Source organism: Caloenas nicobarica, chromosome 13 (genome assembly GCF_036013445.1).
Source record: "Caloenas nicobarica isolate bCalNic1 chromosome 13, bCalNic1.hap1, whole genome shotgun sequence".
In the NCBI taxonomy this organism is placed as follows: Eukaryota; Metazoa; Chordata; class Aves; order Columbiformes; family Columbidae; genus Caloenas; species Caloenas nicobarica.
The window spans coordinates 1,041,465-1,058,668 of NC_088257.1; the positions used below are offsets into that span (position 1 = coordinate 1,041,465).

The following is a 17,204-nucleotide window of genomic DNA, read 5'->3' on the forward strand; positions in this document are numbered from 1 at the left end:
TGGCGGTTCCCTTGCAGAAGTGATGTCGAATCTCAGCACTGGACATAACACATGGTGTGTCTTTGGGAGAGGCCAGGGCCAAAAAAACGCTGAAGATCTGTTTATTTCTGACCGAAGAGAGACTCGTGGTTTTCTCCCTTTCACTCCCAGTGAGCACCGTTAGCTACCTGTTTGCAGAAACCCCAGCAAAGCCGCCTCCTTGGTGCATGTGCCGCCCAAGAATAACATCACATAACAGGTCTGCCAAAAACAAAAAGCCTGACAGTGACATCTGTGAGTCATAATGGTGTCTCTTCTGAGGCAGGGGAAATAAATTAGCAGTAGGAAAGAATGACTAAACTCCAATACATACGTCCAGCAGAGCTGCGAGCAGAGATTTGCGCTCAGGGGTTTGTGCGGCGGGCGTTAGCGGGACGGGGTCCCTGTGCGCACGCTGTCCCCGCCGAGCCGGCCCCCGCCAGCGGCGTCGCAAACAGGAGCTTCAGTACCGTTTTTATACAACAGTTCTGTGTCCGCAGTCTCTTCTGAACAATTCCCCTAATTAGACAAACCCTTCGGGTTACAACATGTGCTCTTAATAAAAATGCCAATCTTCTCTTTAATAATTATATTAACAGTAATGATGCTTAGAATTTCTTATCTTCTTTTTTGGTTGCTAGAGTGGTTCTTCATGGGGGTTTAATGTGTATCCCCTTGGGGTTGTACACCGTCACGCACACAGTGTGCCAGCGCTGGTTGCCAAACCCTTTAGCTGGGATTTCAAAATAATCTTTTCCCGAGGAGGGTTTGAGCAAAGATTTCAAGGTTTAACCCAGTAAGGTTGAAATAACTTTGAAACACTTTGTTTGTATTTTAAAAGTAGTAAATAGTAGTTAGTGCTGTCTCCAAAGCCAGAAGCTTTTGTTGAAGTTATCAGACATACCAAGTTTTCTTATATATTAATTTACTGAACGCTGTCTGTTTAAACATCTGCGGGAAGCAGCACTGCAACGAGCTCTTTAGAGGTCAAACAGCTAATAAAATTATGAATAAAATCAACTTGAATTCAGACTTTAATGATTCGATGTGGCACAATACTCTCTTGCTGAATGTAGTTGGGATGTTACAGAACTAGTGTTGCAAATTAAAAGCTGCCTACATTTTAAGACTGTTTAAGGAACCAGTTTTCAGATTTCACACATTTTCTTGTTGTTTAATTGGTGCTATTCCTTCTACATATTCCTAGAAGATTAGAAGCAGTTAATGATGGTAACTCACGTGATACGTATTTTGTAAGTTCAGTGTACAATTGCTGTTGAATAAGAACAAAATCTGACATTAAACCATTTATTGTCTAGTAGACTGCTCTCTCAAAAACTCAGAAAATCCTGTTAAACATCAGGGTTGTCAACGCCCAGGGCTTTGTGTGCATGAGCTTTTGTACATGGGCTGCTGAGAATTTATTTTGCAATGTACAGATTCAAGCGTGAATATAATGTATAGTGCACAGTTCAAGAGTTACTCTTTCTGTTGCTCTTTTGCTTATTTTTGTATGTTATATATGTTTTGTATGGTTGACAGTTACACATTGAAACCAGCTCGAGGTTGAGTTACACCGTAGCTGTCTATTCAAACCTTTCACAGCTCTGCAAAGTCATATTGTCCAGAAGACGTAACTGGAGTCTTGTGGTTATAAATGTTTAATTTCTACATGTGCAAAATTTTGCATAGGCAAAGGATTCCTTATGGTGTCCTGAGTGTTTCAGTGTCACTTCAGTAGCTGGAAGATGGCATTGAAATTTTGCACCTCCCTTTTAAAGTGTGGGGTTTTTTGTCTACCAAGAACTTGCTCATAAGAAACCTCTTACTGTTCTAATTTCTTTTTTTCTTCCACCAAAAAACCTAATCTGAAGTACTTGGCTGAATCAGATGATTGTAATATGGCAAGAAATTTTGTTACTTCGGGTACAATCATCACAGTTACAGAAATTGTTATCAAATACACTTTTAAAAGCGGTAATCTACCTTGACAATACTGAAGTCGTACAGAAGATCAGCGTGGTCCTTTTCCAGCTTAGGGGAGTGTTCTTTTTTTTGCCACTAACACTGTCACGCCTCAATTTTCATTTTTCCAGGTTTCCGAAATTTGCATCTGGATGACCAAATGACCCTCCTGCAGTACTCGTGGATGTTCCTGATGGCCTTTGCTTTAGGCTGGAGATCATACAAACAGTCCAATGGAAACCTCCTGTGCTTTGCACCAGACCTGATCATTAACGAGTAAGTGAGACGTGGGTGGTGGTTGTGTGCTCGGGTGGTTCCAGACTCCGTGCAGCATTTTGGGATTTGCACTTGAAAGGTGAATCACAGGGCAGCAAATTCTTGCAGAGATCACTGATCAGTCTGTCATGTGCAACTTGGTTTTCTTTTAGCGGGTTGCTTAGAGTTTTTAAATAAGTCAAATGAAAGAAAGGTATTTTAGAGGTTAAGTGTATTTACATCACGAAGTTTTTGTGGGAGGTGTGTGTACTAAAATGTTCCATGTTGTGACTGTCCCTGCACCATTCATTATGATCATTCTATTAGAGCCAACACAGTTGAAGCTAAGAGTATAGCCGGTATGGAGAGAAAAGTCTGGCAGATTGCACAGCGTTCTGTGTGTGTGCTGTGTAAGGTGACAGTGTGGTCCTACCAGAGTGCGTGACCAGTTAAACATCTCCGTCCCAGCCTGATTAAACTCTGGCTAAAAAGACAAGATTGCACATGGGAAGACTTGACTGACTTTTGGTTTTTTGTTCAACTGTGTTATCAAGTTTCAAGAAAAGTTGAATTTACTGGAATATTTGGTCATCTTTTTTCTTGCACCATGACTTTGCTTGCAATGTTCAAATTCTGAATGAGTTGCTGAAAATGTTCTGTAAATCCTTGAGGTTGCTGGCCAGAGCCATTAAAAATCTAGTTTACCCATCTGCAGATTCCAATTAATTGGATGCTATTGCTGTGGATTTGGCATTCTTTTTTTTCATGAAATGGCCAAGTCCATTTGTTGGGACTAAAGCTAATACATACAGTCACACGGTGCCTTTGACACGTGCAATCACTGAACATTTTTAGCATCAGAATTTCACTGACAATAATTTGAAAAGTGATGCGAGTGTTATTCATGTCTCTGTTTTCCTGTCTCTAAAATGGAGGCAACAGTAATCCCTTTGGGCATGTTTTGAGACCCTAGTCTTAATATTTTTGTTCCCGTTGCACTTCAGTATCAAATCTCCCAAATTTCAGTTAAAAAAAAAAAAGTAATTCTTACATTTTCTATGAGATCAGCCATTTACATTTCAGATTACTTCTTTTTAATGAATATTTATTAACTTCATTTTTTCAATGTAAATATTTTCCCAGGCTTTTATAAACTGTAATCCTTTCTTTATAATAAATATTTTTTTAAAAAAAAGTTGAGGAGTAGATGAGGAAGGAGGGTCCACCTGTGTACTTACATTTATTAAGGTTCTTAGAATATGTCTCTGGAGTAAAATAATCTCCATGTGCTGGAATTGAAATAATTGATATTGTCACTAATAAGCATAATAATATCTAATTTGCTTTCAGTCAGAGGTCTCCTGCTGTTTTATCAGTGGGTCAAAACCACAGAGCTTTACAGCCAAGTTTGTACCGGTACTTCTCAAAATCCTGCAAGGGTGATCCTATTATACTAAATAATCATTTTCAAATTCATTCTAGTTACAGTTTTGGTACATAAATTGTTTATCAAAATGACATTTGTTTTCAATAAAGCATGTGGAACTGCAGTCTCTTCTCCAGTGTGCTACAGCTTCCCCGTAAAACTCTCTGGTCGTAACTTTTTATGTACCGCTCATCAATAAAATCCAGCCGCCTCCGCCTGAAACGTGACAAATCCTGAACAACACGTGAAACCACTGCGAGCGATGGGCAGCGGGGCTGGGATGTGGGGAACGACAAGAGACATAGGAAAAAAATGCACTTGGATTTTCATTATCGGATGTGTAACTTTATTTGACATAAGAACCAGATATTTTATAAACCTGGTAACCATTATAAAATAAATAGGTAAAGCAGCATCCTCTAAAAGTCCAAACAACTCAATTATTTGATAATTCTAAACCCAGTTTTAATATTAATAACTTTACAGTGAATTCTCTGGAATAATAGGAAAAGAGTGACTTTTCCTTATAAATTTTAAAGCTTGATTCCACTAAGTACAGTTACACATAGGTGGTACATGTGTAACAGAATGAGAACCTTCATTTTGCCTGTCTGAGAACCAGGGTCACGGTTATTTTTGCAGTTAACTGCAGCTGTCTGCATCAGATTTTTGGCTTCCTGCTGAGTAGTTTCAGATTTCTGCGTGCAGATAAGGAGGCATGAATTGTTCAAACTTGTAATTTTTGAGATCTGCAAATGACACTTCTCCAAGTCTGTTCTTCATGTGAACATTTTTCATTTGTAACTAAGAATTTGTTCTGACTTCATATCGATTAATTGCAGTTTCTAAGCATGTTTCAGTGGAGGGCTAGAACAGAATTACGTGTCTTTACCCCCACCTGTAAGAATACAGTAATTCCAGGAGCGCTGCCGTCTCTTCGAGCCACAGCCTTTACACTGACCATGTACTTGGTTTTCTTAAATGGGAGGATAAAGAATTTGAGGACTTGCCAAAAACTTGCAAGCTTCACCCGAGCTGAGCTCCCCGTGCAGACCTGCACCACTTCAGCCTTACAAAGTAGGGGTAACGTTCACAGAGATGGGTTTTCAATTCTGGTGGGTAGTTTGAGTGTACACATCAAACAAAATTGTATGTATCCCGTGATGCTATTAGCGATAAACACCTCACGGGGTATGTGGAATTACACATACTCAAATCTCAGGATGAATTTTTAAAATATTTTTAGCCTGCTTTTGACCCAAAAAATTCCTTTCATTTTACTTAATAACAATTAACCCTCAGAAGGGTCATAAGAAAAATACAGGTGGGATGTAAATCAGGTGAGGGTGCATGGCTGGGGCTGGGGGGACGGGCACAGCCCATCGCAGCAGAGCACACGGTGCCCTCCCCCCTGCTAGTGCCATGGGTACAGATAGCTGCAATTATTTCCATTTTAATTTTCTTTAGGTTTCATATGAGTTTCTAGAAACCATTTATTTTATTCAGTTTCTGGGCTTTAGAGACTTGTCCTCGTGTTTGGTACAACTCAGTGTTTTCAGCTTCAGGATGAGAAACTCTTTGGCTTCAAAGGCTTCTCCAAGCTTTGGTGATTTAAAGGGACACAACTGCAAAATATATGGTTTTTTTTAAGATTGAGTTCTTTATGGGGCTAATAAGACTTTCTCTAGTTCCATGTATCTGCTGGAGCATCTGAGCAACAGCAGTCTTTCCTGCATTTATCCCTCTCCAGCCCTGCCCAGTACTACTCTACGTAGTTACTACTTACAGCGATAGGGAGTTTCAAGATCCACGAGCTCATGTTGACGCTTTTCAGGCGAGTGTGTGTAACCGGGCTGCACATAAAGAACCCGTCTGACCCCTGAAGGAGTTTGTCATGCTACATTTTCAGCTGACAGATCCTTAGCATTTATAAATATCTCACCATGAATGCACAAAAAGCTTCCCAGAAATCAGTGGATTTGTTTTGCTTAGTGCTCAGGTAGCACTCGCTGGGGCAGCGCTGAATGCCACTATTCATTAGTACCATCGGAGATTCCGCCGTAATTGAATTTTCCGAGTATCATTGATGCAGTCTGTGGTGGGAAAGAGAATTAAACTCTGTTCGTCTTAAGTCTTGAGCTGGCAGTGTAGTTATTTGACCAGTCTTCTCCTAAAAACTGAATATTTATTGAATATTCCATTTTTATGTCTGTAGTCTTAGAATTTATTTGGAGGGGGAGGGAAGGAAAAAGTACATCGGCTCATGTATTTGAGTAGTGTTTATCACGTATTGGATATCCTAAGGTAATAAGTCTGATAGGGCTGGGTAGGGTGGATTATAATGTTGCTGTGATATGAAAATAAATTATTTCCTATAGCATTTGTTGACTGCTAGGAGGTTCACCATCCATCTCACGGGTTCTTTTCTGAGGTTGGTGGTTACAAGAGCAGAGGAAATCAGATACTTATAGAACAAGGTGGTTCAAATTGGATTTGATGTACAACCACTAAAGCAGTCTCTGCAGGGAGGGCAGCTCTCGGTCACGCTTTCCTTTTCTTTTTTTCTTTTTTTCTTCTTTTTTTTTCTGTTTTCTTTTTTTCTTTTTTTTTCCGAGGACTGCGATTTGCATAGCCTTGGTATTACCAAAAATCTGCATGTCTTCATACAGATTGTCAGAGTGGCGGTGATGATTGCATTTGCAGCAGATAGAAATAAACGACAGGCTGACCCATTTCCTAATGTTTATTTTAACCTTGTGCCCAGAAATGGTAATAGTTTTACATGAGGAAAACTGCTGAGCCCTGTCATAGAATGTGTTTAAATTACTCAATTTGAAGTGCGTAAAATGCCCTTTGATACAGCCCAGAGGGTTTAGGAGAAAATTTGCCAAATGGCCAAATAATGGCTTTGTGCCCAGTGTCCTGAGAAACACGCTACGGCTGAACATCTTACACTAGTTTTCCCTTATAACTTATACTGGGATTCAGTTTTGTGTGTGTCTTTGTTTAGATTATAATACGGAATAGGTGACGTCTTAGAAAAGGTGACACATCATTAACGAAAAGTTAATTGCTAGCATCACTGTAGAGACATTGTGTAGTCATCGCATTGGAAATGTACTGTTTTGCCTGTCTTTTTCTCTACAAAAGCTTACATGGAAAAGCATAAATCTCTCTTGCACTCTTCATAATTAATCTGTTCTCGTTTATTTCCCACCCAAAGCTGTAATCGTGCCGTATTCACGGTAACCAGCTGTAAAAGCACATGTAAAGGGGGTTGCTGCTTTAGCTGAGGTACTAAATAAAAGGAGGAGTTCCTGTCTTGGTGCAGAGATTCATTAAAATAGAAAAATAAAAGGGAAACAATTATAAATACATAATATTTGTCATTCTGATTCCAAGGAAGTGTGTTCCAAGATTTTCCTTTGGTTGTCTACATGTCTTTCCATTTATAATTAGAAACTTTATTATTACCATATAAAGGTAACAACATTTAATTGCAATACTAGACATCTTTCTAAGAACATAAAAGGAATATGAGAAGTATGAAGAAACTTTGAAAATTGAGAAGTTATAGCAAGTTGATGCAAATCACTAGTGAGCAAATATGTATTAAATTTAGGTGGACGTCTCAAAGATATTGAAAGAATTAGAGAAATCTCATGTCTTACTATAGTGTACCATCACGGTCCTTTATATGGACTAAATACTTTGGGACTGCCAGACTTCGAGAAGTTTGTCACACAGTGACTGAACTTGATTTTTATGTCGTTTGTGGACTGTCCTGCATTGTCTGTTGATAACAGAGCCTCGGTCAGGACGGGCTTGTCTCCAGCGCTGGGGTTTCACATGTCGTGCTGCTGTTGTAGCCCGTGTTTGTGCGTCCTGGGGAAGGTAATCGCCCCCAGGGCGTTCATGGGGAAAACCAAAGATGGTGTTCCTGACAGGCAGATCACGTACTAGCTTGTCATCTGCCTCTACAACCCCCACAGGTCTTGAAAACTTAGGTGTAGAATTTTTAGATAGCTAGACATGTAACTAATTTTTATATTCTTATTTCTTAGGCAGAGAATGAATCTACCCTGTATGTATGAACAATGCAAACACATGCTTATGGTTGCCCGAGAGCTATCGCGGCTTCAAGTCTCATATGAAGAGTATCTCTGCATGAAAACGTTGCTTCTCCTCTCTACAAGTAGGTGAATAGTTAAATACCTATGTGAACAATGTAAGTTTGACTTGCTGGTATTAATGAGTATGCACGTGTAGTTTAAAATTGTGTTTAGGTATCTGATAGCAAATAAAAGACAAATTGTTCTGCTTGGCACCTGATCATATAGAGTTAGTAAAGGAAGTTCTGCTTTTAACAGATACGAGACATTCATGCAAAGATATTATGGATTGTGTTCAAAACTTCCCAAGTCCAACAGAGGGGCCTAGCTCAAAATTGGAATTTAAAATTTTTCAAAAATATATAAATCACAAACTGGCTGGGGAGTTTAGGACCCAAAGAAACAGGCAAAGCTGTGACTCTGTGCCCATAACATACCTTAAAAAAACCCAAACAAACCACACGTGGAACAAACAAACAAAAAACGCCCAAACAAAAAAACAGCAACAAAACAAAACAAACCCACCACCTGTGAGGAAGTTCTGATCCAGTAAAGCAGTTTCTCCCCAAAAAATTTATCAAACTCCCCCCAGAACTTATTTAAAAATTGTTAAATACAACTATAGTTTTTTGCATTTGCATCTAAAAAGTATATGGTAGATTTACAATAGATATTGTGAGATAGATTTATCTAATATACCAAAGCTACTCTATCAAATATCTCATATACTACATGATGGTTTTTATGTGTTCACTAGAATATGCTGTAGTTAAAACAAGTCACAGCTTAGTGAAATTCTGTCGTCTGTACTGATTAACAACAAATAGTTTAAATATTTTAGTTCATTACACTGAGGGCTCAAATGTTCCTTATCTTTAATATTTCCAGTGAATGGCAGCATTAATTCTTATAAACAAATGAGGACTCGGTAGCTTTGTGCTTTCCAGGGGAAGGCAGGGGGCTGTGGCGAGCAGCGCGGCGATGCCGGTGCCGGGTTTGGGCACAGGCCGCGGCCACGGCGGCTGCTCCCGCCTGGCGGGACCGCGGCCCAGCCCAGCACGGGACAAGGGCTCTTTTCACAGGAAACTTTCGGCTCCACGCTGCCCTGGGCTTTGTAGGAACTTGAAACTGCCGATTTAAAGCAGTTTCTGAAACCTCTCCCGAAAATTCCTCAAGTGTTCTGGATGTGGTGTAGGCCAACTTTCCTTACAGCAATTGGAAATTTCCTTAAAGGAGTTTCCGTGGCAGAAATGGGGAAGAGACTTCACTCGTTGAATTAAGCCCATTCACAAGTGAGGTGTGGCAAGCATTGACATTAACCAGCAGAAGGCCTCTTTGTTGTATTTACAGCGAAAGACAATATATTTTCACGTTTCTTTTTGAGTACATACATTGTGTAAGTGGTGCATTGTGGAACTTCTGAAAATCGAATAGCTGAAATTTGTATAGTGGGTTAGTCCATGACCTGACAATTTTAATTTATGCTTATCGTGTTTCTGTGTAAGTTTGCCAAGAGAAGAGGAAGAAGAGGAGTAAAACAGGAGCGCCAGACACATAGCTCACACGTAGATGTAGCTCACAGACCTTTTCCATTTAAATTATTGAAGCAACAGTTGACATGTTGTCATCTCCCATGGAGATAAGGCAGATAAGATACTTCGCTCGGACATCTCACAGATGCTGACAGTGCAACATGTTTTTTTAAGGAAGGGATTGTCCCTTAGTGGGACAATTTCAGTCGGCTTTGCCTCAGGTCTCTCCTTTATCTTCAGCTCTTTCCATTTGCTTCACCAAGGCAATCAAAGGCTTCAAATCAAGCGTCTTAAAGACCACTGGAGTCCATATGCTCGATTTGTCCTGCTTTATTTACTAGTCCTTGGCCTCCAGAAGGACTGTCCCAGTAGGAGAATGTAGACACAGGGACTGAACATGGGTTTGAATCTGACTCAATACGGGCCTTGGTCGCCAGACCTTGCGTTTCCAACCCACAGCTGCTCGGCCGTCGCTGTCACGACATCCCACCTCTGTGCCAAGGAGCTCCGGCCTGCCTTGGGCAATTGGGTTGTTGTCCAGTCTCTGTCCTTGCCTTGCCTGGACACGTTATTTGATCCACATCAGGAGGGCTGGAACTAGGTGATATTTCGAGGTCCCTTCCGAGCCAAGCCGTCCTGTGATCCTGTCCTTGGTCTTCCTTGGCACACAGAATTTTTATGGAATCTTTCCAATGTCATGTTTCCCCAGACATTGAGGACACGGGAGCTCCAGCCCTGGTGGTTCTTCATCAAGGCACTTCCAGGCCTTTAGTGTTGTTGCCTCCATGGTCCGGTTCCCTTCGCTGTATTTCTCGTTAGTTACCTTTGGGGTTTTTTTAATTATTATTTTTATTTTGCCAGCAGTCCTATGCTAATTGTTTGGTGAGTCATCTGACTCCGTTTTTACTCTCTTCCCTTGTCTCTCTGCTGTCATTTCATTAAGTCCTTCTTTTTGTAACTACTGTAAGAGAACTTAAATAATGACACAATTCATAGATGTATAATGTCTTAAAGGTTCGTATCAATGTTACAGTTCCTAAGGAAGGCCTGAAGAGTCAATCTTTGTTTGAAGAGATCCGTATGACCTACATTAAAGAGCTGGGAAAGGCCATAGTGAAAAGAGAAGGGAACTCAAGCCAGAACTGGCAGCGATTTTATCAGCTGACTAAACTGTTGGACTCTATGCATGATGTAAGTTCTTAGACAAGTGCTGTAGACATTCCAGATAAATAAGTTTGGGGTTATGACAGTAATCTCCTTTGTCCTTTTTAAAATTTATTTAAAGGGATAACTGTGGGGGCATCGGGGGGCGCAGAGGAGGCAGTCATGCTCCCCTGCTGTCTAACCAAAGGTTTATTAAAAGAGGTGAATATGGTGCTTTCAGACTACTTTTGCAGTGGACTCCACAGCAATTAATTTTATAATTCATGTAATTTTCAGTGTCTTTAGTTTTTAAAAATCATGTTGCTTTAAAATGGAGGAACTCTGAAGTGTTAAATGTTTTTGCAGTAGTAGCAGAAGTGTGAGGTTTGAAATTGGTAGTATCTCAGAGCCAAACTGTTCAAGGATCTATGGAATTGTTTGAAATTGCATTAAAATAACGCATCAGTGCTATTTTTAGTATTAGTAGTGGTCCAGTTTTGCGAGGAATTTCAGAATTCAGGCTGTCTCCTTTCATAGTGTGTACTCTAAACTGTGCGTGCAGTCCAAAGCAGTCCAGGTGATGTTTAAGCTGGATAAGGCACGGGAAACTCTGACACCTCAAAATTAGTGTACCAAGCACCTGGAAAGATCCCATTGAGCTTCTCCATACATGTGTTTGTTATATGCTAGAATGGGAATTGGTACAAGACCCTGATTTGTAAAGACCCTGCACGATCTGTTCGCTTGTTTTGTATTAGAGTGCCATTTACAAGACTTCCTAATTCAGATGAGGATAACGGTGCACGTCTGGCCTGCGCTGCAAGTCGGGAAGAAGGAAGGATGGAGGTTAATAGTGTTTCTCCGTGTATTCGCCTGAAAGTAATTCTTTGCTTTTTCACTTGTAGGTGGTTGAAAATCTTCTGAGCTTTTGCTTCCAGACATTTTTGGATAAATCCATGAGTATTGAGTTCCCAGAAATGTTGGCAGAAATCATCAGCAATCAGATACCAAAATATTCAAATGGAAATATCAAGAAGCTCCTATTTCATCAGAAGTGACTGCCTTAATACAAAAGGGTTGCCTTAAGAAAACGTCAAATGATAGCTTTTTTTTTTGTAAAGAAAAAACCTACCAGACTTGTTAATTTTGTCCTTGCAGCGGTGTTTCTTTTGTAATTATGCACTACATGTGGTTTACAGAGGGCCAAGATTTAGGCTAGAGAAGCAGCGAATTTCTCACGTTTGGTAAATAGCTGGGGAGAAAGGAAAGGAAAATAAATCTCATTTGTCAGAAATTGTATCTCTCCCCTCGTGTAACATCCATGGATGCATCAAAACCACCAGTGACAAGGTCTGAGGCTGTGTTATGAACATTCTGCTAATTAATTTCTGCAGTTGGCTGGAGACAATTTTCTAGGCTCTTTTTTTTTTTTTTTTTTCGTAAAGTGTTTTGGATTTTTTTTTTAAAGTTAAGGTAGCATTTTGGTTTATGCATGTAACCTGAAGAAAGTTTACAAGTGTATATCAGAAAAGGGAAGTTGTGCCTTTTATAGCTATTACTGTCTGGTTTTAGCAATTTCCTTTATATACCGTGAACTCGGCTTGTTCATTTTTTCTTACATAATTTTTTTGTAATACTTCAAGATGCCTATTGTACAGCTGGTTTTTTAAGGTGGGGCAGCTCGTAGCTTTCCTAAATGACCTCTAGACATTAATCCTCGAGTATATTCGTGTGAAAATGGGTTGGGCTTTTCTAACCTAATAGCTTTCAACTGTCAAAGTGACCATGAAAATCTGGCATTTTTTAAGGGCCAGGGTGGGTGGGAGAAAATCTAATTTAAATCTAATTTAAATAGACGCGAGTGAAACAAATACTTTTGGTATATGTGCAAAAGTGTTGGATATGCAGATTCATAGAAAATTAACCCAGTCCTAACTGGATGTAAATGAGCAGGTTATTTTATATATTGAAAAAAAAAAAGCGCCTGATTTTTGCATATAATGTAACAGCCATAGCTATAAGAGTCATGGGCTGCATTGATGCCAAGAAGATCAGTCCTGACTGCCCATCAGGAAATTTTCAGGAAAATATGCATAGCTTAAGAAAAGTTTACTTCTGTGTGGAGAAACTCACATTTTCTATACACTTAAATCTACCATTGTACGAGTATCTATGGCAAACCACCACTTGACTCAAGAGGCAGACGTGGAGTGATGCCCCGCGGTTGGTTTTGTTCTGTTTCTTGTGCCGATTCTAGAAGCCCTTCCTGCGGCGCAGCCGGCGGAGCGGACTCTGGAGACCCAGACTCCAAACTCCCGCGTTTTTGACCCATTTTCACATCCCCACCCGTCGCCCACGGCTTCGCCCTCTTTCCTGGGGAGCAGGAAAGCTCCGCTGCTGGTGTCGTGGTCTTGGAGTCGTCAGTCGACCTTTCTGTCTTTGTGAGGCTGCATCCCCCACACCCACCGACTAGCGTGCCATAAAACCCCCATAGGTCTTGTGGATTTCTCCTTGTTGCCATTGATAACTATATTTTAAAAGGTTTAGAAGCTGTAGTAGCCTTTTCTACGTGCACCTTAACAATTTTCTGTATCTCGAAATTTAAATATTTACTAAGCCACTCTAAAATTTGATTTTTACTCAAAGTGGCCAGATTATTTGTGTAATAGAAATGAGAAAGATCATCTGATAAAATACAAAACCTAATATATTTTTATATTTAGTTATAGTTTCAAATATGTATAATCGGTATATTCGTGGTCAGAGAAAAGAAGGGAAGGGCTACTGCAGCTTTAAAAGCAATTTATTAAATGATTGTAAAATAGCTTGTATAGTGTATAATAAGGATGATTTTTAGATGACAGATTGCTTTATCATGATACATGTAATTATATTTTTTGTAGGGGTCACAAATATGCTGAATGGTAACCCGTACCCGCTGTGGTTTGTCTGGAGGTAGCACTGAGGGCATCGGTGTTCAGTATCCAAAGAAGTTCTCTGTGTAGAAAGGAAAACCTGTGTTCAGTGGATGGTTTGGGGGTTGATTTTATGTTTATCAAATCACTGTGTAGAAGCTCACGTCGGAGCTTGGCTGGAGCGCTCCTGTCCCTGTGGTTGGGTACCGGTCACGGTCCGTTGCTGAATCCGACCGCCGCTGCACCGATGTGACGTACGCGCGTGCATGCAGCCAGCTCTGAGCACCGGGGTAATTTCATATACAGCCTCACTGCCGCAACAGAACAGCTCGAAGAATTTGGCAATAATCCGCATACAGGTACCAGCAATATGTAAATAGAGAGCATAGGTTGTTCACAATACACTAGTACATTTCTGTTGTTCAGCAAAAGCTTGTTTCCAAGTGAAATAGGAAACTAAATTTTCATCCTTTCTTAAATCTCTTTTTGAATGTTATATCTATTAAAAACAAAGATACTATATTCAGTACTTTGGAGTAAAACATCATCTTTAATAAAAAAAATAATAATTCTCTTCTCTTTGAATGATCTGTAAAGAATATGTGCATTTTGTAGCGGTGAAGGTAAAGTTCAGTATTTTAATTATGACTTTCAGCCCAACACAATGGAAATATTCAGATGCCCCGTTTGAGGTGCAGATAGGAGGTTGTCTGCTTGGGTTCAGGTGGGCTCTGCAGTTCACAGGAAAACTCTTCTTGCTGTAGAGAATGTCTTGAAAACCTGCATCCCCAGATCCCTCAGTTAATGCTCATGTGAAGGAGCGCGTGTGTGTGCGCGCAGACGTTTGTGGATACGCAAAGATACAAAACTTTTATTTTTTTTGCCAGCAGGAAAGTAACCACAGTGAACAAGCGATCACCCTGAGAGCTGATAACGTAGGAGAAGAGGCTCTGCCCCCTTTTTGTCTGTGTGCCTGTATATTCAGTTTTAGTTTATGGGTTTAAGGAAAAAAAAAAAAGGAGACTGTGATGTTGGCAGAAAGCGATTGTCAAAGCGATTGTCCCGTACGTGCCGTTGAGTCTGAGCGTCCCCAGCGCCGTGTCGCTGTGTGCAGCGAGGAGCCGTGCCCGTGCCCGTGCCCGTGCAGCAGCTCCGGGCACCGCAGCGAGAGCCCGACCGGGTCCCTTAGTGCCTTATCACAAAGTGCACGAGTCCGCGGGGGCCGGGGCAGCTCCGACCCCCGGCCGGGGTGGCCTTAGCGGGGCGGGGGCGGGACAGCCCCCCCGTTCACAGAAAAAAGGCAGAAAACTGGAGGAAGTGCCTGGATGAGCGTCAGCGAAATCCCGATTCCTGGAGTTGCGCGAGTGAGGGCGGGAGGGTCGGGCCCGCAGGGAGGTTGTTCGGGGCTGTGTCGCGGCCCAGGTGAGCTCTGTCCTCGCTCCGCTCGGGGCTGCGGAGCCGGCGGGGTCACGTAGGAAAGGGTTTTGGAGCCTCTTCCCGCAGCGAGAGGCTCCCGTGTCCCAGGAACGGCTGTTGTGTATGAAAATATCCCCACCTCCAACTAACTCACGTAACAGCATAGAGTCAACGCTGTGTCATTATTCTATTTTGTATATTAAACGAAGGGTATATACTGGCGACAAATCCTATATCATACCGCTGTATGGCATTATTAAAAAAAAAAAAAAATCATTATTTTTATCACAGTAATTTTAGCATAAAGAAAATTAAACCAGTGACTCCTGTTTAAAAATAAAAGTTGTAGTTTTTTATTCATGCTGAATAATTCTGTAGTAACAAGTCTGTAGTTTTCACCTACTCAGTGAAATGTTGGACTGTAAAAGCTTGTGTGGAGTTGTTGAACATTTATTTTTTCATTTAAATTTGCTGTTCTGGTAATACAAAGCCACACATTTGTACAGAAGTTGCAGTAAATGTGAGCCATTTACAGCAATGCCGAATAATGGACAGAAACCATATAATAAAATTCTGTTTTTTTCATTAAATGGCTCCAAAACGCTTTTGTAGAGTTTTTGCTGTGTGCCTGGAAAAGATTGGTTCTGACAACTGAGTCAGTTAATTTATGTTGTTTTCATTATTCACCTCATATGCAAAAATTATTTATACTAAAGCAAATTATTGCTGCGGTAGTTCTAGAGTGAGAGAATTTCTTATAATTCATTTCAGATTAGTAATTTAATTGGAAATCATTACTTGTGTTTCCCGCACCTTGCTGGATTTGCCATTGCATCCATAACATCCATTTTCTGGGGTATGAACCACAGTTTTCTAATCAAACCGAACGCAGGTGTGCGCATCTGAGCAAACTGACTTGTGCACACATCAAATAGGCGTCAGCACAATTAAACCAAGAAAAACATCATGAAGTGTAAAGGAAAAGAATTCATCTAAAATTCATTTTGTTATTGCAATGTTTCTTAACCATTTGATACTTGTCAGAAGGTCGATTACAAACTTCTTACCAGGGCAGGTACCAGATGCCAAAAAGTTAATGATGGAAGGAAAACAAAGTGTAATAGAAACACTGGGGAGGCGGCGAGGGCAGAAACGGGGCTGGGACGGGTGAACCTGCCCCGGGACCTGCGGGACCAGCTCAGGGTTGATCCGAGAGTGTGGAAAAGTAGCTCCCAGGTTGGCCGCGGTGAGAAGCGCCCATGCTGGCCGCGGTGAGAAGTGCCCGTGTTGGCCGCGGTGAGAAGTGCCCGTGTTGGCCGCGGTGAGAAGCGCCCATGCTGGCCGCGGTGAGAAGCGCCCGTGTTGGCCGCGGTGAGAAGCGCCCGTGCTGGCCGTGGTGAGAAGCGCCCGTGCTGGCCGCGGTGAGAAGCGCCCGTGTTGGCCGCGGTGAGAAGCGCCCGTGCTGGCCGCGGGCGGGCGGTGGAGACCCCACGGCTGCTGCTTCAGAGAGTCTCGCAGCCCCAGAACAAAAAAACTGCCACAAAATTCCTTTCCTGCCATGTGACTATTTGAGTTTTTAAAAAGCAAAATGTCTTCAAACCACCAGTAAATCCAACTGCTGATTTTTTTCCTTAATGCAGTTCGTGCCTTTACCCCCATTGAATAGCAGTGTGAGATCCGTGCTGTAATAAAATCTCGTTTAAGAGCAACATAAAATGCCAACTTCCCAGCAGGGAACGATTTCTTTGAATTGTTTGCAATTAGAACAAAGGCTTACATGAAGATCACTTTGGTGCTTTCCAAGCTAGGTGGCTGCAGATGGGGGTCAGAGGCAAGACAAGAACAGGATTTATGATAACTACATTAATTCGTGCAACAACTGCGCAAAGATGCTCCAAGAAGATCCATAACCCAAGATGACAGAACTGCTTTGTGGCTGCAGTACCAGCTCAGGGCCTCCAACACAGGGATGGCAGAGCGCAGTTACTAACACATTCCACCCCAACCCGCAGTTCTACTGCAGTGACAGCATCTTTTTTTACACCAACAGCCCCTGTGACCCCAGCGGTGCGGACCCGGAGCCCGGTTCGCTGTCTCGGGGTTCAGTGGGGGGCTGAGCAGCTCGCCCCAATTCCCACCGGGTTCTGAATCGCTTGCTTGGGCTCTGTCTTCATCTTCAGGAAAACTAGAGGAAACCCAGCATGAGATTGAAATTTGTGGGGGGTTTTTTGTGTTTTGTTCACACTATCCCAATTAAATGATAGAGTTTCAGAATGGTTTGGAAAAGATGCCATTAAATGCCATTTTTACAGTCCTGTCATTTAAGATTTCCCAGCTCGAGTGCTCTCGTGTTTGCCTCTGGGACAGCCCACAACGTGCTGGTTTCTCCGGCTGGTCCCCTCGCCCTGTCCTCCCCTTAGTC

At 41.6% G+C, this 17,204-nt stretch overlaps 1 protein-coding gene across 3 annotated transcripts in view; it reads left to right on the plus strand.

Moving 5' to 3' along the window:
- NR3C1 (nuclear receptor subfamily 3 group C member 1) overlaps window positions 1–15,365 on the plus strand; it is a 61,430-nt gene extending 46,065 nt beyond the window's left edge. For all 3 annotated transcript variants that reach the window (XM_065643764.1, XM_065643766.1, XM_065643765.1), the window contains exons 6-9: window positions 2,115–2,259; window positions 7,729–7,859; window positions 10,342–10,499; window positions 11,357–15,365. In XM_065643764.1, coding sequence (XP_065499836.1) covers window positions 2,115–2,259; window positions 7,729–7,859; window positions 10,342–10,499; window positions 11,357–11,509 — 587 coding nt within the window. In that variant the 3' untranslated portion in view covers window positions 11,510–15,365. The remainder of the gene's footprint in view (window positions 1–2,114; window positions 2,260–7,728; window positions 7,860–10,341; window positions 10,500–11,356) is intronic.
- Window positions 15,366–17,204: the final 1,839 nt, after the last annotated feature.